This window comes from Cicer arietinum, chromosome 6 (genome assembly GCF_000331145.2).
Source record: "Cicer arietinum cultivar CDC Frontier isolate Library 1 chromosome 6, Cicar.CDCFrontier_v2.0, whole genome shotgun sequence".
Classification (NCBI taxonomy): domain Eukaryota; kingdom Viridiplantae; phylum Streptophyta; class Magnoliopsida; order Fabales; family Fabaceae; genus Cicer; species Cicer arietinum.
In genome coordinates this window covers 48,660,205-48,683,534 of record NC_021165.2, presented here as the reverse complement: position 1 = coordinate 48,683,534, position 23,330 = coordinate 48,660,205, and the positions used below count along the sequence as shown (strand labels likewise).

The 23,330-nt window shown below is 31.4% G+C and overlaps 2 protein-coding genes across 2 annotated transcripts; one reads left to right on the top strand and one right to left on the bottom strand.

Moving 5' to 3' along the window:
- Positions 1-8,332: 8,332 nt before the first annotated feature.
- Positions 8,333-8,677, top strand: LOC101500365 (uncharacterized). The gene has a single exon (XM_004506357.1). The coding sequence runs from the start codon at positions 8,333-8,335 to the stop codon at positions 8,675-8,677; it is 345 nt and encodes a 114-aa protein (XP_004506414.1).
- An 8,335-nt stretch (positions 8,678-17,012) lies between these two features.
- On the bottom strand, positions 17,013-22,864 carry LOC101497775 (uncharacterized protein At5g43822). The gene is made up of 8 exons (XM_004506353.4): positions 22,554-22,864; positions 22,386-22,451; positions 21,331-21,513; positions 21,094-21,212; positions 19,500-19,679; positions 19,128-19,184; positions 18,439-18,503; positions 17,013-17,421 (listed from the first exon to the last, which is right to left on the bottom strand). Exons 3-8 carry the CDS (start codon positions 21,460-21,462, stop codon positions 17,378-17,380), a joined length of 597 nt encoding a protein of 198 aa, XP_004506410.1. The 5' UTR covers positions 21,463-21,513; positions 22,386-22,451; positions 22,554-22,864; the 3' UTR covers positions 17,013-17,377.
- Positions 22,865-23,330: the final 466 nt, after the last annotated feature.

The following is a 23,330-nucleotide window of genomic DNA, read 5'->3' as shown; positions in this document are numbered from 1 at the left end:
TTCTGCAATATTAGATATTTGGGAAGCAGTCTCAGATGAGTATACAGAACCAGAACTAGAGCCAATGGTAGGAGGAGCAGAAGCAACAACATTGGACGATGGCCCCCTAAAATTCTTCTTATGTGCTCTCCCCAATTTCGGACAACGTGTTTTCCAATGACCTTTTTCTTTACAGAATGCACATTCATCATTACCAAGCCCAACTCTCCCTTGAGATGGTTTTTTTTGAACAGGAGCAACAAAAACAGATGGAGGAGTTGAGAGAATTTCCTTATCTAACACACCAAAATGAGTCTTAAGTCTGATTTCTTCTGCCAATAGTTCACTAACTACTGATTCAACATTAGGAAGGGGGGAACGATGCAAAATACCCCACGAAGGCCCTCAAAATCATCACGAAGAGCCATTAGAAACCAAACTAGACGTTGCTCTTCTCTTTGATCAATGTATGCTTTGACAGCTTTCAACTCAGGTGATTCCATAAGAGCCAATTGATCCCACAAATTAGTCATTGCCGAATAGAATTCCTGAATGGTCATACTGCTCTGCTTAAGGGCTCTAATATCACTTTCCAACTGATAACGTTTTGCAAAGTTAGACTGAACATACAAACGTTTCAAGTGATCCCAAATCTCTTTAGCAGTATCATATTTTGCTAGTTGTACTCCTATAGACAACTCAACAGAATTATTAATCCAAGTAATAATTTTTGAATTACTAACATTCCATGTTTTCATATCTTTTGCATATTGAGTTTCATCCTTTTTATCTGTAGGCTTAACAGAAGTTCCATCAACAAAACTCCACATATCTTTTCCAATCAAAATTTTTTTCATCACATAACTCCAATAAGAGTAATTTTGTCCATTGAGGTGAACACTAACAGCTTGAAGAGAATCATCCTTAACACCAGCCATAACAAATAATGACAGGAAAATACGACAAACACAATCACTGAGACAAAATAAATTAGGGATAACCTGGTGCTGTGCGAGCATGATTTCTCCCTCTCCAGATGTCGTTTCGCAGATCCGACCGTTGAAGACGAAGACCTAAATGTTGCGAATCTTCTATCCAAAAATCAGCCCAATCCAACGGTTAACGAATGCGCAATCCATGTTTTTCTGAGACTGATTTAACAATATCGGGAATATGGTTACTCTTCTCTTTTCTCTTTTGGTGGTTGTCTTTCCTATCAAAATAGTCTCTCTCTTCTCTACGGTAGATCCCAAAATCAACCAAAGCTCTTTGATACCATGTTAACAATGAAAAGAGGAAGAAAGAGGAAGAAGAGAAACAGCCACTCTAGGGTTTCATAACATATAATGAACCAAACTGAAGTTAATAGGGTTACAATGAGTATATATATAAGAAAATAGAAAATATCTAAAATACCCTTACTACTAATATATAATAACATTATCTAATAATTATTACTTTTTATTTATTTTTATGATGTAAATTAGACACTTTATCAAAATATAAATATCAATGAAAATGTAATCGTAAATATATATAAAACATATTATTATGACTTATTATTATTTAATTTTTTTTAATTAGCCAGAAAAATTTAGAGTATGATACTCAACTATCAAAATTCACATTTAGAAGCTTTATAATGCATTTATGCAAACCTAATTTTTAATTCCACAATTTGCTTTGAGTTATATTATGGACGACAAAAACAACTGTTGCATTTAAAATAAAATGAATTATAAATCAAATATAATAATCAATTAATATCGCAAAATTATTCTAAAATTCTCAACTTATTTCAGTATTGGATGGAGAAAATTTTCGGACTTTTCAATATAATAAAGATAAAAAGATACATTGTAAGTCTTGTCCATTGTTCAGAAATTGAAACTGAAGTGACTAAATAAAAATATAAGTTGAAAATTTTCCCAAGAGAAATACAATGAAAAAAATGCTCTTTTTATTAAAATTAAAAAGTTTTAGTTAATATATTTTAAAAAACTTCAAAGACGTGCTTCACAACAGCAATAGTTGCTTTTACTGATTAATCAATATAATTTATAATCAAATGATTGACTCATTGATCTAGGTGGCCTTCGATTAAAAAAGTTTATGATATAATTTTATACAATAAATTAAAAAAATTAAAAAAATTATATAACTTTTATATAAAAATACTCCAAAACACAAATCATTTGACTTAGGAATCAATTAGCTTATTGCACCCAAAAAAAACTATCAATCAGCAAAAGTTTATTTTTCGACTAAAGTAATCCACATATATTTGTAATACAAAAATAAACCGTGAATCATACAGACTAATATGAACATGTATCCAAATACATTTTCTCATGAACGCAATTATTATTTTAAAATAATATTTATAACTCAACATTATTTTCATAAGTAATTGATTTAAGCAACAAAAATAATATCTCATCTTAAATCATTTGACAATATTTTTACAATATTATAGATCAAATTTGATTTTGTTATAAACGATGGAGTTGCATGTGTTTTTATTAGCTTTTAAATGATATAGAAATTTTTTTAATATTAATTTTTCAAATGATATTTATTTTGTTTCAAAATAATATTTACATTTTATTCAACTATATCTTCAAACATTCTAATACTTCCACTTAAATTAATTTTTTTTAACAACTCTAAAAAAGTTTATTTCATACAAAAATAAAATTATATAAAATTGATTTTATATATATATATATATATATAACTGATTCATAAAATCAACGAGTTAAACTATTCACATATAATTCAAATTTAATTTATTTATTTAACGAGTTTAATTTTCAACTTAAATTCAATTTATTTAATTCATAAATCAAATTAAATGAATTAATTAATCTAGTTTCGAACTATTTTCGAGTTGTTTTGGTTGATTAACAACTCTATTAAAAAATAAAAGCAGAGATATATTGGGATTGGAAGCAACCACCTATAACTAAAAAAAAGAAAAAAAGTGCTATAAGAATGGAATTGAAGAAGTGAAGGGAAATTTAAAGCGTGAAGAATTGAGAAGAACCATTAATCTTATCATTTGGCAGGGATTCTTACATGGTAGACACTCCTCTTATTTCTAATTTTACATGGTTTTAGGCAGCCAAGATGGTTCAAAGGTGTCTGCCCCTATCATACCTATAAGTTTGTTAGAGTTAATTTATAGGCGGTCGGTTAATTAAGTGTTCGTTACTATTTTTTTTTTATTAAATAAATTTTTAATCTTAGAAAATTTTAATATTTTTGTTTTAAATTTTTGTAAGGGAAATTAACTTTTCTAGTCTCACAAAATTATGATTAGAAATTAACTTTCCTAACTTTAACTAATTACCAACATTTATATCTAATAATGCTCCACCTATTGAATAACAGCATGATCTTTACATGAGCTTAAGGTTCTAGTTAGTTCATTTTGAAGGAAAATTTAGCACATCCACACCCATCTCCATTTTGAACGAAATTGTTAATCTAAAAAATACATAGAGCTAGAAAATAATTAAAAGTGAAAATGAATCATCCATGATTTTGGTAGTGGCTCCTTGTCATTAGACAAATTAACATCAACCACAAATTCAACTACAATCGATTAAAATAAACTTTATAGTAAGCTATAACTATTCATCAAAGCTCTCGATATAAAAACTATTACATATCTTTTCGAATTGCTAAAGATTGAAAATGTTGTACTTGTAACTTGTAATTAACCCAATATATATGAATAATTTCACACAATTTATTTTATATTTGATGTGTTAACTCAGTGGTATGAGAGTAGCGTTCAAATTTCCTAAAAATAATTATAAAATTGGCACTTAGTGTCATTTTGATTAATGAAAACTCCTCCCTTCTCCAATTTGATAAAAAAAAAAAAAAATCATGCCTTTTATATTTTCTATATTTTGCTGTCTCTAGGTCAAAAATATTTGGAGTTTACTTTCATTGATTAAATTAGAAAAGGGATAGATCATACTTTTGTGCATCTTACATCTGCCAATTTGATTTTAAAGTCATTGGTAAAAAAATATAAATTCATTGTATGATGGTTTTAATGTGACTAGTCTATCTAATTACTTCTACTTTCGTAGCAATTTAGTATGTTAATGTTTTTTCCATCTAATCTAGTACTGTAGTGTCTCTGCATAAACCAGAATATCTAATGCAAATTCTGTTGGAATCTTGACTAGGAATTAGTCTTTGCTTTTAAGGTCTGTTACTATTGTTGCAGTTAATAAGCTATTTTTTAGGAGCTGAATAAACATTTGAATTATTCTAGTTTGTTAGGATTATTATTCCTAGTTTTTCTACTGTTAGTTACTTGTAAGGCTTATTTAAAGCCAGCTAGCTCTGCGTTTGAATAAGGAAAACTAACACAGTTTATCCATTGCATTAGAAGTTCTTATTACTGCCTTACATTTGGTATCAAAGCTCCACCACGGAGCCTGATAAGAGTGAGTGAGCTAAACGTGTTTGAGAGGAAAAACACTAGAGTGAGTTGAACAAGAGTGTTTGAGAGGAAAAACACTGAGTGAAGTGACATGGTAGAATCTAGCAATTTCACCACACCATGTCTACCCAAATTTGATGGAGATTATGATCATTGGAGTTTGACCATGGAGAATCTACTTCGATCAAAGGAGTATTGGAGTGTTATTGAATCTGGAACCCAGGAACCAAAGGAGAATGAGCCGATAAGTGTAGCAAAACAGAAGGAATTGGATGACACAAAGCTTAAAGATCTGAAAGCAAAGAACTATCTATTTCAGGCCATTGACAAATCCATCCACAAAACTATTACACAGAAAGAAACAGCCAAACAACTATGGGAATCCATGAAAGTCAAGTACCAAGGAAGTGCTAGGGTGAAACGTGCACAGCTGCAGAGGTTTCGACGGACATTCGAAACCTTAGAGATGAAGACAGGTGAATCAGTGAATGATTATTTTGGAAGAGTGATGGAAACAGCAAATGATATGAGGAATTGTGGGGAAGATATGAACGATGTAAAAATCGTTGAGAAAATGGAGTGGACTGAAACCTACAGTTGACTATTTCAGAGTGTTTGGATCCATTGCTCATGTCCATATACCTGAGCAAAAGAGAACTAAACTAGACGATAAAAGTCACAAATGTATCTTACTTGGAGTGAGTGATGAATCCAAGGCTTATCGTTTATATGATCCAGTGTTGAAGAAAATCACAGTTAGCAAGGATGTCATATTTGAAGAAGGAGAAAAATGGAATTGGAACCTGAACTCAGAAGAAACAAAACAAAATACTCTTGATTGGGGTGATGATGGAACTGCCATGGAGGAGTCTGACGAGGAATCAGAGGTAGAACAAGAAGTAAGTAATGCTGACAATCTTGAGCATACACTAGATCCCGAGGAACAACCAAGAAGAAGAAGACCACCTGGTTGGCTACAAGACTACGAAAGTGGTGAGGGCCTTTCTGAAGAAGAACAAGAGGCAAGTATGGTTTTATTCATGTCAAATGATGATCCCACAAATTATAATGAAGCTGTGAATGATGAAAAATGGATAAAAGCAATGAAGGTTGAGATAGATGCCATTGAGAAAAACAAGACATGGGAGTTAGTGACTTTGCCAACTCAAGCCAAGAAAATTGGAGTGAAATGGATTTACAAAACCAAACTGAATGAAGAAGGGAAGGTTGACAAGTACAAGGCCCGACTGGTTGCAAAAGGATATACACAAACAGAAGGGGTAGACTATAATGAAGTATATGCTCCAGTAGCTCGATGGGACACAATTCGGATCTTGTTGGCTGTGGCAGCTCAAAAGGGATGGAATGTGTATCAGCTTGATGTGAAAAGTGCCTTCTTATATGGAGAACTGAAGGAAGAAGTGTATGTAGATCAACCTGAGGGCTTCATAAAGCAGGGAGAGGAAGACAAGGTATATAGGCTGCACAAAGCCTTGTACGGACTAAAGCAGGCACCAAGAACATGGTTTAGCAGAATCGAGAGTTATTTCCAGAAAGAAGGATTTACAAAGAGTAGCCATGATCATACTCTATTCATCAAAAGAAGAGAAGAAAGAGCAATCATGGTAAGTCTCTATGTTGATGACTTGATATATACTGGAAATGATGAAGAATTTTGTGCAAGGTTTAAGCAATCAATGAAGAAAGAATTTGAGATGACGGACCTTGGCAAAATGAGGTTCTTCCTGGGAGTTGAAGTAAGTCAGAATGCAAATGGAATTCACTTATGCCAAAAGAAATATGCAAGAGAGGTTCTGGAAAGGTTCAATATGTGGAACTGTAATTCTGTCAAAAACCCAATAGTGCCAGGAACTGTGTTGACAAGAGAAGATGGAGAAGATGTTGATCCAACCTTGTACAAGCAATTGGTAGGCAGTCTAATGTATCTGACAGCAACACGTCCGGATATGATGTATGTAGTGTGCTTGATTTCACGTTACATGGCTAATCCAAAGGAGAAACACATGCAGATTGCTAAAAGAGCCTTGAGGTATTTAAAAGGTACACTGGATTTTGGTCTGTTTTACAGAAGAAAAATTTCGAAACTTTTGGCATATACTGATAGTGATTATGCAAGAGATGTGGACGACAGAAAGAGTACTTCTGGCTATGTTTTTCTGCTAAGTGAGGCAGCTGTGTGTTGGAGCTCAAAGAAGCAGGCCATAGTTACATTATCCTCCACAAAAGCTGAATATGTGGCAGCTACCTCATGTGCTTGTCATTGTGTTTGGGTGAAAGGTGTTCTTAAACAGATTGGAGCTGAAAATTGTGAATGTATTGACATTCTCTGTGACAATACTTCATCAATCAAACTTTCTAAAAATCCTGTGTTGCATCGAAGGACTAAACATATTGATGTTAGATATCATTATTTACGTGATCTTTCAAATCAGGGAGTAGTTAAGTTAATCTTCTGTGGAACACAAGAACAAGTTGCAGACATTATGACAAAGCCAATGAAGTTGAATCAGTTTGTGACACTTCGAAGGGCATTGGAAGTACAGCCACTTGAAAATTAAACTGTATGCTCAATGAGCATTTCAGTTTAAGGGGAGGAATTTGTTGGAATCTTGACTAGGAATTAGTCTTTGCTTTTAAGGTCTGTTACTATTGTTGCAGTTAATAAGCTATTTTTTAGGAACTGAATAAGCATTTGAATTATTCTAGTTTGTTAGGATTATTATTCCTAGTTTTTCTACTGTTAGTTACTTGTAAGGCTTATTTAAAGCCAGCTAGCTCTGCGTTTGAATAAGGAAAACTAACACAGTTTATCCATTGCATTAGAAGTTCTTATTACTGCCTTACAAATTCTGGTTATGTTTAAACTTGTATATATGAAAATGCTAATGTCAGTAAAAACTTAGAAAAAAAAAAAAAAAAAAGGAAAAATGGTAAATTTTTATAAATCAAAAGTGATACCAATAACTGATTTACACCAGTTTGCGAAGAATTAGAACTCCTTACCTTGACAATGTTGTAGATTAAATATACTAGGAAAACACTAGAACAACAAATTATATATAAATAAATTATATAAAACTTCACTTTTCTTATTTTAAAATAGAAGGGAAATCAACGTAGAAATAAGTCTGCAATCTTTAAAACAATAGCTCTCATAAGAAAATTGGATTTTGTACCCTACCAATTGGATTTATACTTTTTAAAATGGAAAAAAAATTAATTTTACCCCTTTTATTTTCATTTAATCAAAAATAAAAAATTGCTCCAAAATCGTAATTTCTCATCAAAATTTTTGATAATTAAATTGTTTCCCATAAAATTTGGTACACAAATTAACACTACCGAAAAGGTGTGGAATTTTCTAAAAATTTCTAGTGGTATAATTTGTGTACTGGAAATTTCTAGACACAAAATTTTTGATAGTATGAAACATTCACAACTGATCAAATTTTTGAGTCACGAGAAGCTGTCATATCATGAACAAGATAGGTTGGCCAACAAAATCGAATATCATTTATCTTTACTCACTCTGACATAGAGAATGAAAATAGAAGAAGGAAGTCAAAATTAATTCTCGGTTGTGATAGAGGTGAAAAATATAAGTCAAATAAAAGTAACTCAATGATTTCAATTAAAAAGTGTGGTTGCCTATTTAAACTTAGATCGCGACCATTGAAGAATGACGAGGGATGAATTATTAGTTTAATGTGTGGACTTCACAACCATGAGTTAGTGGCTACCTTTGAGAATAATTCATTTGTGAGACGCCTAAAATAAGAAAATAAGAAATATGTTGGCAAGCTGGCAAAGTATCACGTTGCACCGAGACACATCTTGTCATCTTTGAGAGATCAAGATCATGAGAACATGACTAATATCTCTCAAATTTATAAGCGGCGACGCACATACATGAAAAATTTGAAAATACCCATAGTTGACATGCAACATCTGTTGAAGTTACTTGAAGCTGAGAAATATGCTTGTTGGAGTAGGATTCATAAAGACTCCAACGTTGTGAGGGACATGTTTTGGATACACTCAGATTCCATAACTTTGTTGAACATGTTTCCTCTTGTATTGATCATGGATATCACCTACAAAACCAATAAGTATAAGTTACCATTGTTTGAAATTGTTGGTGTAACTTCAACTGAATTGACATTCAACATTGCATTTGCTTACATGGAGTGTGAACGTCGAGAAATTTTTTGATGGGCATTGGAGAAGATAAAAGAGTTGTTTGTTTCAAATATCTTATTTCTTCAAGTGATCGTGACTAATAGAACTTGTTTTAATGAATGAAATTGAAGTTGTATTTTCATCTACAACAAATTTACTTTGTCAACTTCATATCAACATGTTGGAGTCAAATGCAAACAATATATATTGAAGAAGGATATATAGGAACCAATTCTAGAGTTGCGGAGGAAAATTGTTTATTGTTATGAAGAGAAGAAGTACGATGAACTTTTGCAAATGTTAGAGCAAACATGTGTCGTTAATATTATTTTCTTTGCCTACGTCAGAGATACATAGTTGACTCTGTAAGTACAGGAGTGCGCCTAAGAATGGAGGTGAATTAGGTGTTTAGAAATTTTCTTGTTTTTAGAGATTTATTGTTTGATTTTTCTGATTTAAGATAGTGTATGGAAAAGATAAATGGCAGAAAAATAAAGAACACAAAAATATTATCCTGGTTCCCCTTATGACCAAGGATACATCCAGTCCTCTTGCACACCACAAGAGATTTTCCACTATTGTTAGAATAAGTACAAGTCCCACCCTAGGACCTTTGTTACAAACTCCTAACAATCACCCTAAGATAGCACACCACTATCTTAGTTTACAAAACTTGAAGAAAGAACACCACTTTCCTTAATTTACAACACTTGAAGAAAGTACACCACTTTCTTCAATTTACAACACTTGAATGGTTTAGCAATATTGATTTTGACTTAGATCAATATGATATAATAGGTGATGTACAATGATAACAATCCAATATAATTTCAAGTACACTAGAGAACTTTTCTCAATGATATGAAAATGTAAAATCTGTACTTGAAATATAAAAGTGAAACTTTGAATAAATCAAAACATTTTAGAAAGCTTGTTCAAAGTTTGTTCAAGGTTTGGTTGTAGGATTCGTTTTTGTTTGATCTGAAGTTATGGGGTATTTATACTCCATAAACATCTCTTTAGATTCGTGGCCATTGATCCAAGAGGTTTGATGAAAAAATACAATGATCTGGAGCCATTATAGATCTGAAAAATTGTATTGCTTCCAGTTGTATTTGAATACAGGATGTGTGTATTCGAATACACCTCTTTGTAACGTTCAAAATATTCAAAAATTACACATTGCATTCGAATACACATGTGTGTAGTCGAATACAGATTAGTGAAAATTTGTCACTAACTTACTTTGTATTCGACTACACATAGTCGTAGTCGAATACAACTTTGAGATTTTTGCTTCTGACTTGCTTTGTATTCGAATACATGATGATGTATTCAAATACACTTATGTATTTTGTCAAAAATATTATTTTCAAATATTATTTATATATTTTTACTTTTTGAAAATCCTTTTGATGCATATGCTAAAATGAAAGGTTCTCATGTGCATTTGAAATATACAAATATTAGATTGCATCATGTACCTTTACATTATAAAACTTCTAGCATATTTGACCATAGTTGTCTTTGATGTTTGACTTCTTTTTGAGCTTGCAACTTGATCACTTTCCTTGGTCTTTGTCTTCATCAAAAACATGTATTTTACATTCTCCCCCTTTTTGATAATGACAAAACCTTGTTGTTGTTGAGACTTCAAAGTATTTGATCGTTTTAATCTTTCTCCCCCGTAATACATGTTTACTCCCCCTTTGAGCTTGAGTTCACGCCATCATGTTTTAAACATTTTGAAGACCTACAAAAGTTTTTAACAACAACATACCAATTTTCTCCCCCTTTTGACATGATCAAAAAGAAGGAAAAAAAAAACAAACAAAATACTAAGCATCTATAGGGAAAATCACGAATATATATTAGACTACACACTTGTTGTATTCAAATACAGGATTTTCTAGAAACATGTATTTGAATACATACAATGTGTATTCGACTACAATATTAGAAATTTGTTTTAAAACGAATTTTAAAAAAGATCCACATGTAAAGCACATACAATGTGTATTCGACTACAATATTGGAAAGTCTTATTTTTTAATTGGTTTGTTGATTAATTAATTAGTTTTAAGTTTTTAATTAAATGATTAAATGAGTTAATAAAATAAATTTTAATATAAAATTAAATATTGTAATTACATTGTCACCATGTACCACTCCATCCAAAATTAGTCATGGTTCTATTTTTTTTACTAAAAATGATTCTTAAAGGAATTTTTTAAAACTTGTTAGAATTTGCAAGAGTATAAATCAAACAAAAAAAAATTACAGGGACTAAAATCAAAATGAAGTATATTTGGAAGGACCATTAATATATTTAAATCTATTATTTATATGTTTAAAGAATATCTTTGAAAGAATGCAAGTGCCATAGTCGATTTTTCTGATTACTGCGTCGACTAAAAACAATATTTATTTTAAAATTGTGTGCATTATTCACTGAAATTTCATATATCGTTAAAGTATTATTTTCAGAGTCTGAGACTATTGAGAACATCAAGAGCTACAGAGTTTTGCACTTTTTGAAGAATTATTCCATAAAAGTGGGTTAATAAATCAAGAATAATCAAACATAACGTCTACATCATAATATATTTCGGTATTAGTTATTAAATATTTAGTTTTGAATATTTTGATTATTAACAATTTCCAGTTGTAAATATTTATTTAAAGGATTTTAATACATTATTTATTTCACACAATTACTTATATATTACTAGTACCTTATTCTATAATATAAATATGAAATTTTGTTATCATTTCAATTATCAAACCCACATAACTAGACGTTAATGAGAACAGAATTGAAAGAGTATTGAATTCACAATTGAACACGTGGCTAGATACAAAATTGAATGTGGAGATTTTGCAAATGATGAATATTTGAAGATGAAATATCCCTAATTCTTTAACCAAAGATGCACTCAAATGGTTTACCACATTCCTCCAAATTCACTTCCCAATTGGAATAACTTAGAAACCATTTTCCATGAGCAATTCTTTAGGGGATAAACTAAAGTCAATAGATTTGACCAATATTTGAAAGAAAGACGGTGAATCTATTGATGATTACATTAGTCGATTCCATTAAATGAAAGCCAAATGTATGGCCATAATCCTCGAATATGTGTTAGTTCACATGGCAGCAACAGGTTTAAACTATGATCTTCGAAAGAAAATAAGAAACAAGAACATGGTGCTCGAAAAGACAAAGGCCATGTGTGGCCTTAGTAGATCAGGAGTACATAGAAGATGATGATTTGAACGATTTTAGTGATAAAGGTGTTAATCTTGTAGAACTAAAATCTAGCCCGCCATATAAATGTAAAATTTTTAAACATTCTATGAAACGCTACGTTTCATTTATTAAAAATAAAAAATAATTAATACTAATAATAAATTAAAACCAAACCACCTCACTTTATTTTCTAAGTAAGCTTCCTCATATTTTCACAAGTATTTGAATATAATTTTTGAATTACGGTTTATGCTTTAAGGAAGAAGAAGAGTACTCATTTCTTGAGAGTCGTTTATTGAGACTCTTTGAGGTAAATACACAACTCTAATGTTATTATGAATATCTAGAAAATTGTAGTTTTGGTAAATACACAATTTTAATGCTAGTATGGTATAATTATTATTTTATTCATTTTCTATATTAAAGTATTTATTTAAAAATTTGGAGAACACAACATTTGAAATTTATCTCAATTTCATCATTTATTTATTTTAATGGTCTTTGTTATATAATATGTTATTAGTTTGATTTACATATGAGTTAAAAGTATTTAAATATTGAATTGGTATGCGATTGAATATGTTTTCTATGAATTACGATGAAATGAGAGGTGGTTTTAAATACGTATTTTTGAAAATCGTTGTTATAATTATTAAATCATTAACGGTGTTAGATGCACCTAGTTATCTTGTTTTGATTAGGAAGAGTTACCTGTTAGATAAAGTTGCCCCTTTGAGAAAAGTCATATGTAGGAGGAGATGACTATCAATGAAATGTAAGCTCCCTAATTGATATGTGATGATGCATCGCAGGATTGAGAGGAGATGACTATCTGTTAGATGAAGCCATGCCTAAGGGAAATGCCACCTTTAGGAGAAAATGACTATCAATGAGATGAAGTCGACTCTTGGTTCTCAAGAATTTGTATTTTTACTTGTTTGATTTTCTATGATGATTTTAAGGTTGTTCATTTTGATTTTACTTTGTTATTAATTGAATTTTTAATATTTTTATCTGAATGGCTAAATTATAAGTTTAATGATTTTATATGTGTATATTTTATTTGAGAATTATCTAGATTTTAAGTAATATTGTTTAACATAATTGTCACAAGATTGTAAAATAATTATTCGTGTTCTTTTGTGTTTCTCTTCTAGTTGATTGTGGTTGTTGTCTCCTCACTAAGTCTTTGTGACTTATCCCTTCATGTTGTTTATTTTTTTTCCAGATTCACAGGCAGCTGAGTAGCAAGTTGTTAGTAGATTCAAGTCTCAATCATATTTGTTTTGGTAGACCTCTTTGATGGAGGACCTTTTTTTGTAAAGTCTGTTGAGTTGTAATGTATTTTGCAGCTATTGGAGTTTAGATAATCTTTTGAGAAATATATTAAACAATTTAGATTATGCTATTTAAAATATGAATTGACTGAGTTAATAATGTAAACATGGATTTTATAAATTTATGAATATTGAAGTTACAGAGGATACTCTGTCGAAATTTCGAGAAAAATTATATATATTTTTTGAAATGGTTATTGAGAACGATTTAGTTATTTAATTGTTAAGTTAGTTGATAAGCTTGCCAGACTAAGAGTATAGCTTGTACGTCGATCACGACATTTAGTTTTTGGGTCGTGACATTCTATTACGAAAGCTAATTCGAATTCCATTGCCCCTACAAAAACAAACACATTCGATATTAACAAATTGCTGATGACAATTCACTTAAAACCCCTCTATTCAAGCAGAAATAGACGATGAGATCAAGATCTACAAATTGCTGATAGATGGAGGGGTTGCAGTGAACCTTATGCCCAATTCAATTATGGAAATGCTGAAAAAGACCTTGTCCCTCATGATATGTTGACCACAAACTTTAATGGTAAGACCTTTAAATCTTTGGTAGCTACGAGATACAAATGGGTAGCATTTGAGCAAAATCAAATTGCCTCGAAACAAGTTAAGGTTGAAAATGAAATATTTGAGTTTCTTTACCACTTATACCTAAAGGGAGCAGACTACTAATTAAACAGTTCATCCGTATATGTATGGTTTCAATTTGTGTCCTAAAAGTTTCATAAGGGAACCAAAATGGTCCCATGGTTCGATCAGCAAATGGGGCAAGACAAGATTGATGTTTGTCTAAAGTAATAAATCATTTGAAATAATTATTGAAATAATAAATAGACTAAGTAATAGGTATAGTTTTGGTGAGAAGAACAAGTTTTTGACCATAGGGTGTATGAGTAGGTAGAGAGTTTCAAATAAGTCACCAAGACGTTAAAAATCTTGGATTTTTTAGAGTTTCAAATAAGTAACAAGACATTAGATGATTTGAGCTAAAACAAGCTTGCTCAAACTGACACTTTTTCCCTCATGAAGACATCTAGCCAAAGGAAGTAAGGCTTTTCCTAGGGAAATTGATTTTGAGCGAAAGATTGAATGGTGGAGCTAAAATAAAAGAAATACAGTGTGCTCCTTGTAAGAGACATTGCCTGAGTTTGCATTATTGTTTTGGATGAATTGAATATAACTCAAGGATAACAAGATTGTCTCGAGGTTACTTTAAGAATCTAAGTTATGGGTTAAAACTCGACATGTTGGGTTAAGGCCCATAATAGCAGCTACATGAAAGAGAATTACAGTGAACATACCATAAAGGGTGTGAAAAGTACAATTTGAAGGACTCCAAAAATATAGAGCACTAAAAATTTGAGGAAAGTTATAAATGAGATTGCTCATACTAAGTACTACCAAATCATAAATACCTAATTTCTTCCAAAAATATTTTTATTATTCGACGCAACAAAGTCGTTCAAGGTAAAGAGTTTTCACATAAGATTTTTTTGCTTTGGACTTCGATGGATTAAAGCTTCTAGACATTGATCTAAATACATTGCAACTGATTCCAAGAACCTAGGGTTTATTTGACCTCTAAATGCCAATGATTTTGAAGAAGTATGATGGGAAAGAAAGACTAAAGAAAAGGGAGTTAAGAAGGAAGTTGTGCACAATCGTTGGGTTCTGACACGTTGTTGCATGTCAAGGAGGTAATGAGGTGTGTGTATTACAATCATGATGTTTAATGAAAATGTTATAGTATTTGACAAAGTAACTAACGATTATCTCTAGGGATGACAACAAAAGTTGCATTCGTTCCAATTTAGACGGAAAAATCCGCTTTGATTGAGTGAGAGTGTAGGTTTTCTCCAAAATTAAAACTCAGAGATGGGGACGGGTTTGAGGTGTTGATATTCACCCTGCACCCGCCCCAAACCTGCCCCACTAGTAATAGTATTGTTATTTTTAATGTTTATATATATATATATATATAATATTATTTTAAATATTAAAAGTTATAACATTCTCTCTTTAAAAAATATGATTTTAATATTTTTATTTTATTTTATTATATTAATTATAATAAATATAATTTTTAAATTTATTATTTTATATATATGAATGGGTGCAGATGCAGGACGGGAGAATCCAAACTCCGTCGCAGGCAGAGATAGGGTTTTTTTCTGACTAGTCGGTGTGGGGTGGAGGAGGCATAATCCATCCCCTCCCTCAATGTAGCTTGTCCACACATCAAGAAATTCAAGCCTTCCATATGATATGTGCTCGAAAAGAATAGCTAGTTCGATCATGCAAATAAGATACTAAACGAAGACTAGAAAAGAAAAGTCTCTAAAAGATGGTAATTGTGCTCGAAAAGAAGCAAAATGTCCGAGTTTAAAAATAAGACAAATGCATTAGGTAGTGGGAAAACTTGTAGAGAAAGTTTTAAGTTAATTAAGGAAGTGTCAAGTTGGTAAATAGTAAATAAGACACGTGTCATGCGTGCATAGGGATCAATCCTCGTTCTTTTTCTATAAATAAGGGATTAGATTCATATTTTAGAGGATTCATATTTATTGTAGAATTTTTTTGTAAGATATAATATATGTCATCATTGGATTATCACGTCTATCTAACTATTTGAACAATGCATGTATTCTTTCGGTCAATAAATGCATGCCTTTTACTTTTTCTTGTACTTAATTTATTTCTTCATTTTATTTTATTATACTTAGTGTTCTTACTTAGTGTATAATTTTGCATATTTGCCTTAATATTTACATGTTTTTGTTCGTAATTCGAGTCTTAGAATGATAAACGAATTCATTTGTTGAAATGTTAAAATTTGCAATCAACACATACACACAGTATAATAATGAGTTATCATGATCGCGCTACTATTCTATAGATCTTCAAGTAGCCAATACATCTACTATTGTTCACATTAATCACATGACAACTACATGCTCTAAATAATGTGTCATGCAAGCACCATTAATTGGAAGTCACTATTGCGCTAGGTTCAAGGTGGAGAGAATCTCATTAATGCTTCTACAATTCTCAATAGCACAATTTTTTGCATATTTTAAGGCTATTTTCTGCATGTCAGATTTCTTATAGCTATCATTTTTTTTACTTTACAATTGACCTAAAATAGCCTTTGCAAATAAGTTATTCTACCACTTCAATTTCCTTTATGAGGACTATTAAAAAAAAGTCAAGATTTCAATTTCCTTTACGATGACTATTAATAAAAGTCAAGTACAACATCTGAAGCATGTATGTGTTTATTTATCACAATAAGTGTTCTCATATAGACAATTATATATTTCAATTTCAAGAGAGGCATCAAGAAAGAGTTTGAAAACATTGATTGTTGATGAAAGACAAGATAAAGTTAGCTCAAATAGAGTTCATAAACAAATATTTTAAAATGTAAAATATAATTTTCTTCAAATTTCTTATTTAATTTATATGTTGTGCTTTTTTATATTACTTTTGAAAACTAAGACTTCTATATTATTGCTATATTTTGACGTCAATTTTTTTATAAAACTTGTGCATCTTACAGGTAGATGTCTGGTAAATATATAAAAAGAAGTTAACCCTAACTTTTTCCAATTTCATGTTTCTAAAAAAACACATGATTTTGAATGTATTCTTTCAAGACAGAAAAAGACTTTTTCAAATATATTTTTCTAAGTGACTTTAATGGCTGAGAAAAGTTCGGCCCAAAAAAGCTTGCTAGATACAAAAGAGTTTGGACAATTTTTTCATCTCACACAAACACAAGCCTTTATAATATTAAATTAAAATCCAAAAACCACCAAAATCTTTATCCCAATCAAATACAAAATCTAAGTCAAATATTAGTTTCTAAAACAAAAAATCCTAATAAGATAATAGTGGCCTAAAAGTATGAAGACTTTTTTATACCTAAAGAACACTTACAAAATTAAAAATTATTACCAATAAAGATAACAAATTTTCGAGTTAGGATTGTCTCCATTTCTCACCATCCTAACTCCAATTTATCTTTAATCTAATTTGCATCAAAAATCACGCCTGTTGGATGAAAAAGGCTCCCTTGATGTACAAAGGCTCCAGCATTCCCAGGTATACATACCATCACGGTAGAGGACATCAACACAGTTCTTCAGCAAATATTGTGTCCAACACAAATTGAACTGCAGCCAAAAGTCAGACAACCAGAAATGAGCTAGTAAACCAGTTTAATTTTGAGCTATAGTTGGGGAAAAAGCTTTTCAATGCCATCATCTTCCAATCATAAGAAGCCATATGTACATTAAAATACCGTTTTTCAAATACATAAGTCCAATCATAAAAAATGTATTGCCTTTTTTTCTTAATATAGGATCTTCTTGAAAATTGAGTGCTTATTTATAAAACACTACCAAATTTTTAACACCATTAATTATTTATTTACTAAAATACCCTACTTATCGTACTTTTTTTTGTAACTGGCAATAAGTAAATACCAATAAGAATTTGAAAAGATACACTATCACTATAAAGTTATTTTATACTGACAATTAATAATAACTTGCCACATCAACAAAACATTAGATAAAGTGTCATTGATTTAAAAATTGTATTATATGATGTGCCAGATTGGATAGTTATGATTGGACGACAGTGTAAAGTTGTTGTTTTTAACCATCCGTGTACTACCTTTAAACTCTACTTATAATGGGATAATGAATTAATTCTCTCTCAGGTAACCTTGAGAAAAAAAGAAGAATAAAAAACTAGGTCGGAACCAATATCGTACATAGAATCTTTCAAAAAAGCCTTTCCCAAACTAAGTTCATGAAGTGAAACTATGTTGTAAGTTTGCCAAACTCCAACATAATTCAGTGCAGTTAAATCAAATTTGGCATCCTATATAATGCATAGAGAAAACAATCCAGAATTCACAAATCATGCAATATTTAGTAGAAGATTTATTCATTAACAACAGCCTAATTGTGAACTTCAAACTCAAGAAATTGACATTAGTGATATAAGGATCCTATAGGAGTTTTAAGAAACATAAGAGGTTGAAGTGATGTGTTCTTTATAATTAACATAGCATAGGCACTAAATGAGAGCATCAAAGCACCAATGTGGATGTGCATTCATACATTTTTCTAATTGCTAATCATCAAGACATCGTCTCTACCCAACAAAAAATTCTTGCGTACCTTCCTCAGTGGGGAGATTGGGTTGATCAACCAAGAATTGTTGTAGTGAACCAAGATCGCTAGGACTACAATGTCGTTCATGCAAAGCAAACAGAGTCAAAACCCGTACAGCACGATAAAATGTTGGACGCCAACATTAAAAAAAGAGTGAAATGCAATATGCCCCCCTATACCATCATTTATTAAATTAAGTATTTTACACCTTTATTTAACATTAATTCTCCCCTTAATATAATTCTACCCTTACCTATAACAGAAAAAAGTTATCAAATAACATAAAACGACAAAATTGTCAAAACAATGCTGAAACCAAAGCATAAGAAATGCAAACACAGAGGGCACAAGTACCCCAAAGGCAGAAACAACGAGAGCCATACATGGAAAGCTATAATTTTCACCAGTTTGGGTTTTAGACTACATATTTTCTATCCACCAAATGTTTATGGTCCCCATTTTCTATGAAGAATCAGTCCATATAGTTTAACTGTTTAAGGTATTGGTTCCTAAAGGATCAAAATCTAAATGATATGAAGCTATAGAGAACTTTACACAAGAAAAAAATTATAGGGGACACCAAAACCCAAACGAATGTTTTTTTAAGAAATGAAACATATTATAAAAAGGAAGCATCCATATATACAGTTAGAACTTTTGAATGGTTGGACTATGTAGCATTGACACCTTCATACCTGGGCATTAAGACCATTGCTGATAGTGCTGATACAACTGATGATTTTAATAAATACCTGTTTCAAAAAAAAATAACTGTTCATAAAAAAGTTTCAAATATTTTCAAAGTGAAACAAAGCCTTAAGGAGCTCTAAGTCTATAACAAATCTATATGTTGATTGGCTTTTGAAAAAACACTACCAAAGCACCATAGGAAATTCAAAGAAAATGTGATCCGTGTTTACCAAGTTCAGTAAACTTTCTGCCAATCTTACAAGCTCTTACATTGCATCATATTTGATGTACAAAAGTTCTCACATTAATGCATTTCTTGCTAGTATAAAAGCAAAAATTAGTAGACATCAAGATAAAGTATTAAAATTGTTCCTTACTCTGAGGAGTATATCTCATGTAGAAACAACAAGCCGTCCAAGCAATCAATAAGTCTAGGTTTGACACCAATACGCTGCTGCAGTTGTTTCACAGATGGGCGAGAAGAACTGCCTTTCACTAGTTGTCTACCATCTCGATGAATTTTTTCAAGAGATAAGACAATAGAATGTAATTCTTCCCTGAAAGATCAAATTTAAACTTAAATTAATAAGTGAGTAAAACTAAAACAAACAAATCATCCCCACTAAAGATCATTCTCATAAGCTTATTTATAAAACATGAACCAAGAAACACACCATTTATTATTTTTTAACATCCGGAGAACGATAAAAGCCTGGAAAGTGAATAACTAAAAAATAAATAAAGCAATTGAATGTTATATATTACCAAGTAATCAACATCATAATAAAATCATCTATTTTGCATTGATATAGCCTCCATAACTTCTACACTAATATGCAACTTATATTTTAGTTGTGATTAATGACTATTTGATGCTAAAGGGAGAACCCAAAAATCAAACTACATTGAACTCTATTTATAATGGTATTTGCAACAATAAATGCTAATTGCTAATTCTAATCCTGATTGATATGATTCTAAACTTAAATAATATGCACAGATAAGGACAATGTGTACACGGGATTGATTCTAAGTTTTAACAGTTAAATGTTGATTGTTTTGCTTGGATTTTGGCTGGAAAGGGGAAATAGATCCACTATCTTCTCCAAAGTCCCAATGATGTTCCCAAGACACAACACCACTCACTCCACCAAGACGTCGAAAGCTACACAATATGTAGGTTAAAAGACGCACCATCATCCTTCAAACGTAGGATGTGAAGCTAGTATCACAGCACCAATTGCTCAAAGTTTGCCACCCGTAGATGTTGCTTGCCCAAGGTATCTATAATGGAGGGAGAAGCGATGACGACAGTAGCTTTCAGCCTCTCCATTCGTGAATGAAGGACCCTAGCAAAATAGATATGCAGAAGCAACATACAAAAATTCTGGAAGTGTCTCTGAATCTAGGTAATTGGTTAAATATCTAGATTATTTATATTAAATATACTTAAATCAACAGCCTTTAAGAGATTGTGGCAGGTGCCCCAGATTTTGGGTTGTGTATGGTATATGCTGCCCTACACTTGATAAATCCATTTCAATATTTGCTGGTAAAGGCCACTTAAAGAAGATAGTTCTATAAACTACTCTCAAAGAAATTTTGATTAAAAAAAAGTGAAGATATTTGAAAACCTATTAACAAGTGGTTGTACTTTTGCGAAATATCACAGGTTTACCCAATACATAAGAGACAAGTAGTTTCTAAAATGTAGTTTGAGGAATTTACCCACAATTTGGTGCTTTTTGCCTAAATCCTAATCACTAGCAGAAGCCATTCACAAAAACAAAACAATTCCAAACTGCGAGAAAGTAGTGGCGTAGCTGGTAACAAAAAATGCCAAACATTTATGAATATGAATTAAATCCCTTTTAAAGACATTTTGGAAAGAAAGATCAGGTAATGATGAAATTGTTTAATTCGTCAACCATTCCCAAGTTGAAAAGATTGGAGATCTAAATAGAAACTTACAAAGTCTTTCTCATGGAAACCAAAATGGTATTCAAAGAACTAATCTGCTTTTCCAAAAGAGCATCTTTCACACCACTCACACATCTTAGAATACCATAATTGTTGGATTTTTGAAGCACCTGCTTGCAACCACACCAGTTACTTCAAGATCCAAAGTAATTTAAGAACTATAATAACATCAAGATCAAAGTAGCAAATAGGACCCCAAAAATTATATACAGGAAAAAGTGAAATTACCTGCAACCTATCCAAAATATGGGAAGCATTCCTAAACTGTGAAATTAAGCGAGATTGAAGCTCATCCCACCGATTCATTTCTTCCCTAACTTGTCTGAACTTCGACTGATACTTTTTCACCATCACTTCCATTTTCACGGCCTTAAAACGACCAGTTGGATGCCAGCAACAAGCCTCAAAGATCTTAAACAGAGGAAAAAGTAATTATAAGTTACAGCTTCGGTCACAGACATGGTGAAATAACCATTCCTGAACCAACAATATAAGGAACTGAGACAATTTTTGAAAATGACCAGTCAAACATATCACTAATTGAAAGTGGTTTGATCCAATGAAACAGACTTGGTCACAGTTCAGTTAAACAAGAAAAACTGAATTTATGTCTAATGTTGGTTCATCATACAAGATGTTGCATTATACGGAGACGCTTCATCTTTTTTTATAGTTTTTATTTATATCTTAGAATTTGGGCAAGCCTAACTCAATTCAAAAGCTAACTTGGGGAATGAGGATTTTCCAAATCTTAAAAGGACTACTTTAGTTGACCTGGGATCTCAACATACACTCTCATACCTAGCATAATGAATATTTGGCATGAAACATTAACAACCGTTCTCATTAGTGGTTATGTAACTGAATCACAGCACGCAATTGATGACCTTTTATTCCTCAATTAAAACGCAAACAGCAACCAACCAAGACAAATAGATAAATTAATCATCATCTATAAGAACATAACTAAAATACCTAAAATTGCTTAACAAAATGGATTTGAAAGATATACATGGTCAGTGTAAAACAGTTTTAAATTGACATCTAATGAAAATCCACCTACTTTTGCACGGCACCGCACATTTGTAAGTGTATTTAAAAAAATGTGGCTTCTTATTTGATGCGCATGTAAAACTATTTTACTCGTACGCCATTAAACTCTATAAGTAGTTGTGATTTGTGCACAATGTAAAAACATTTTAAGCTGAGAGGGTATGAAAATTAATGTCTTGCCCGGTATAATCAATAAAATTTCGAAAAGGTAAAAAGAGCGAGATACTCACCGAATGGAAGAAGGGCTGTACAGAGGCAAGGAGGTCAGAGATGGTGGCTCGCGGCTGTTGTTGTGGCTGAAAAGTACGAATAACATAACTTCGAGTTTAGCAGAAATTAGGGAAACACAAACTAACATCAAATAGCAAACAAAACAAAAAACAACAAAAAGAAATCACCTGAAGATGTCAACCCGCGGTGGAACGGAAGTTTTCTGGCGAGAACAGTGGCGTTTCTGACGAACTAAGCTGCGACTATGGCTTTTATAGTGGCAAAGCGGCGACGGCGAGTGGTTATTGGTGATGGTGACGTGAAACTTCGAAGGCAGGGATGAAGAAATTCGAACAGAAAGAGAAGAAGATTGGGCGCGGCTGCACTGTTTTTGCAGAGGAAGGGGTGCGCAAAAGTAAAGAGAGTGAAAGAGAGAGACGTGGGGTGCGTTCAGTAATTTGCAAGTAAGGAAAAGGAATTGCAAACTGTACAGTGGAATGTACAAGTAAATATGATACAATGAAAATGAGGGTGCAAATTGCAAGCACCAATTTTATTTAGAGAAATCATATTTTCACTACAAAAACTCATATTAAAATATATTTAAATAAAATATTGTCACTAAAATAATAGTACCTGCAAATTTAAATCTAATCCCTAAATCTTTAAAATAAAATGTAATCCTTAAATCTCTTACAAATTTTAATTTAAACCTACACCTTGATTATCCAAAAAAGTTTAGATTTTTATCAACAAAATTACTATTATTTTTCATGCATGGAAATTGTTTGAGTCCTAATTTGTATCTACAATCTATCTGCATCTACAAATAAAATAGTACACTACATTTATCTAGCCAATTTATTATTTATTATGATAATAATCTTCTACTTAAAGCATTTATTTTCAAATGTAACAAATGAAAATAGTATCTTTTCAAGCATATTATACCTTCTTTTCAAATA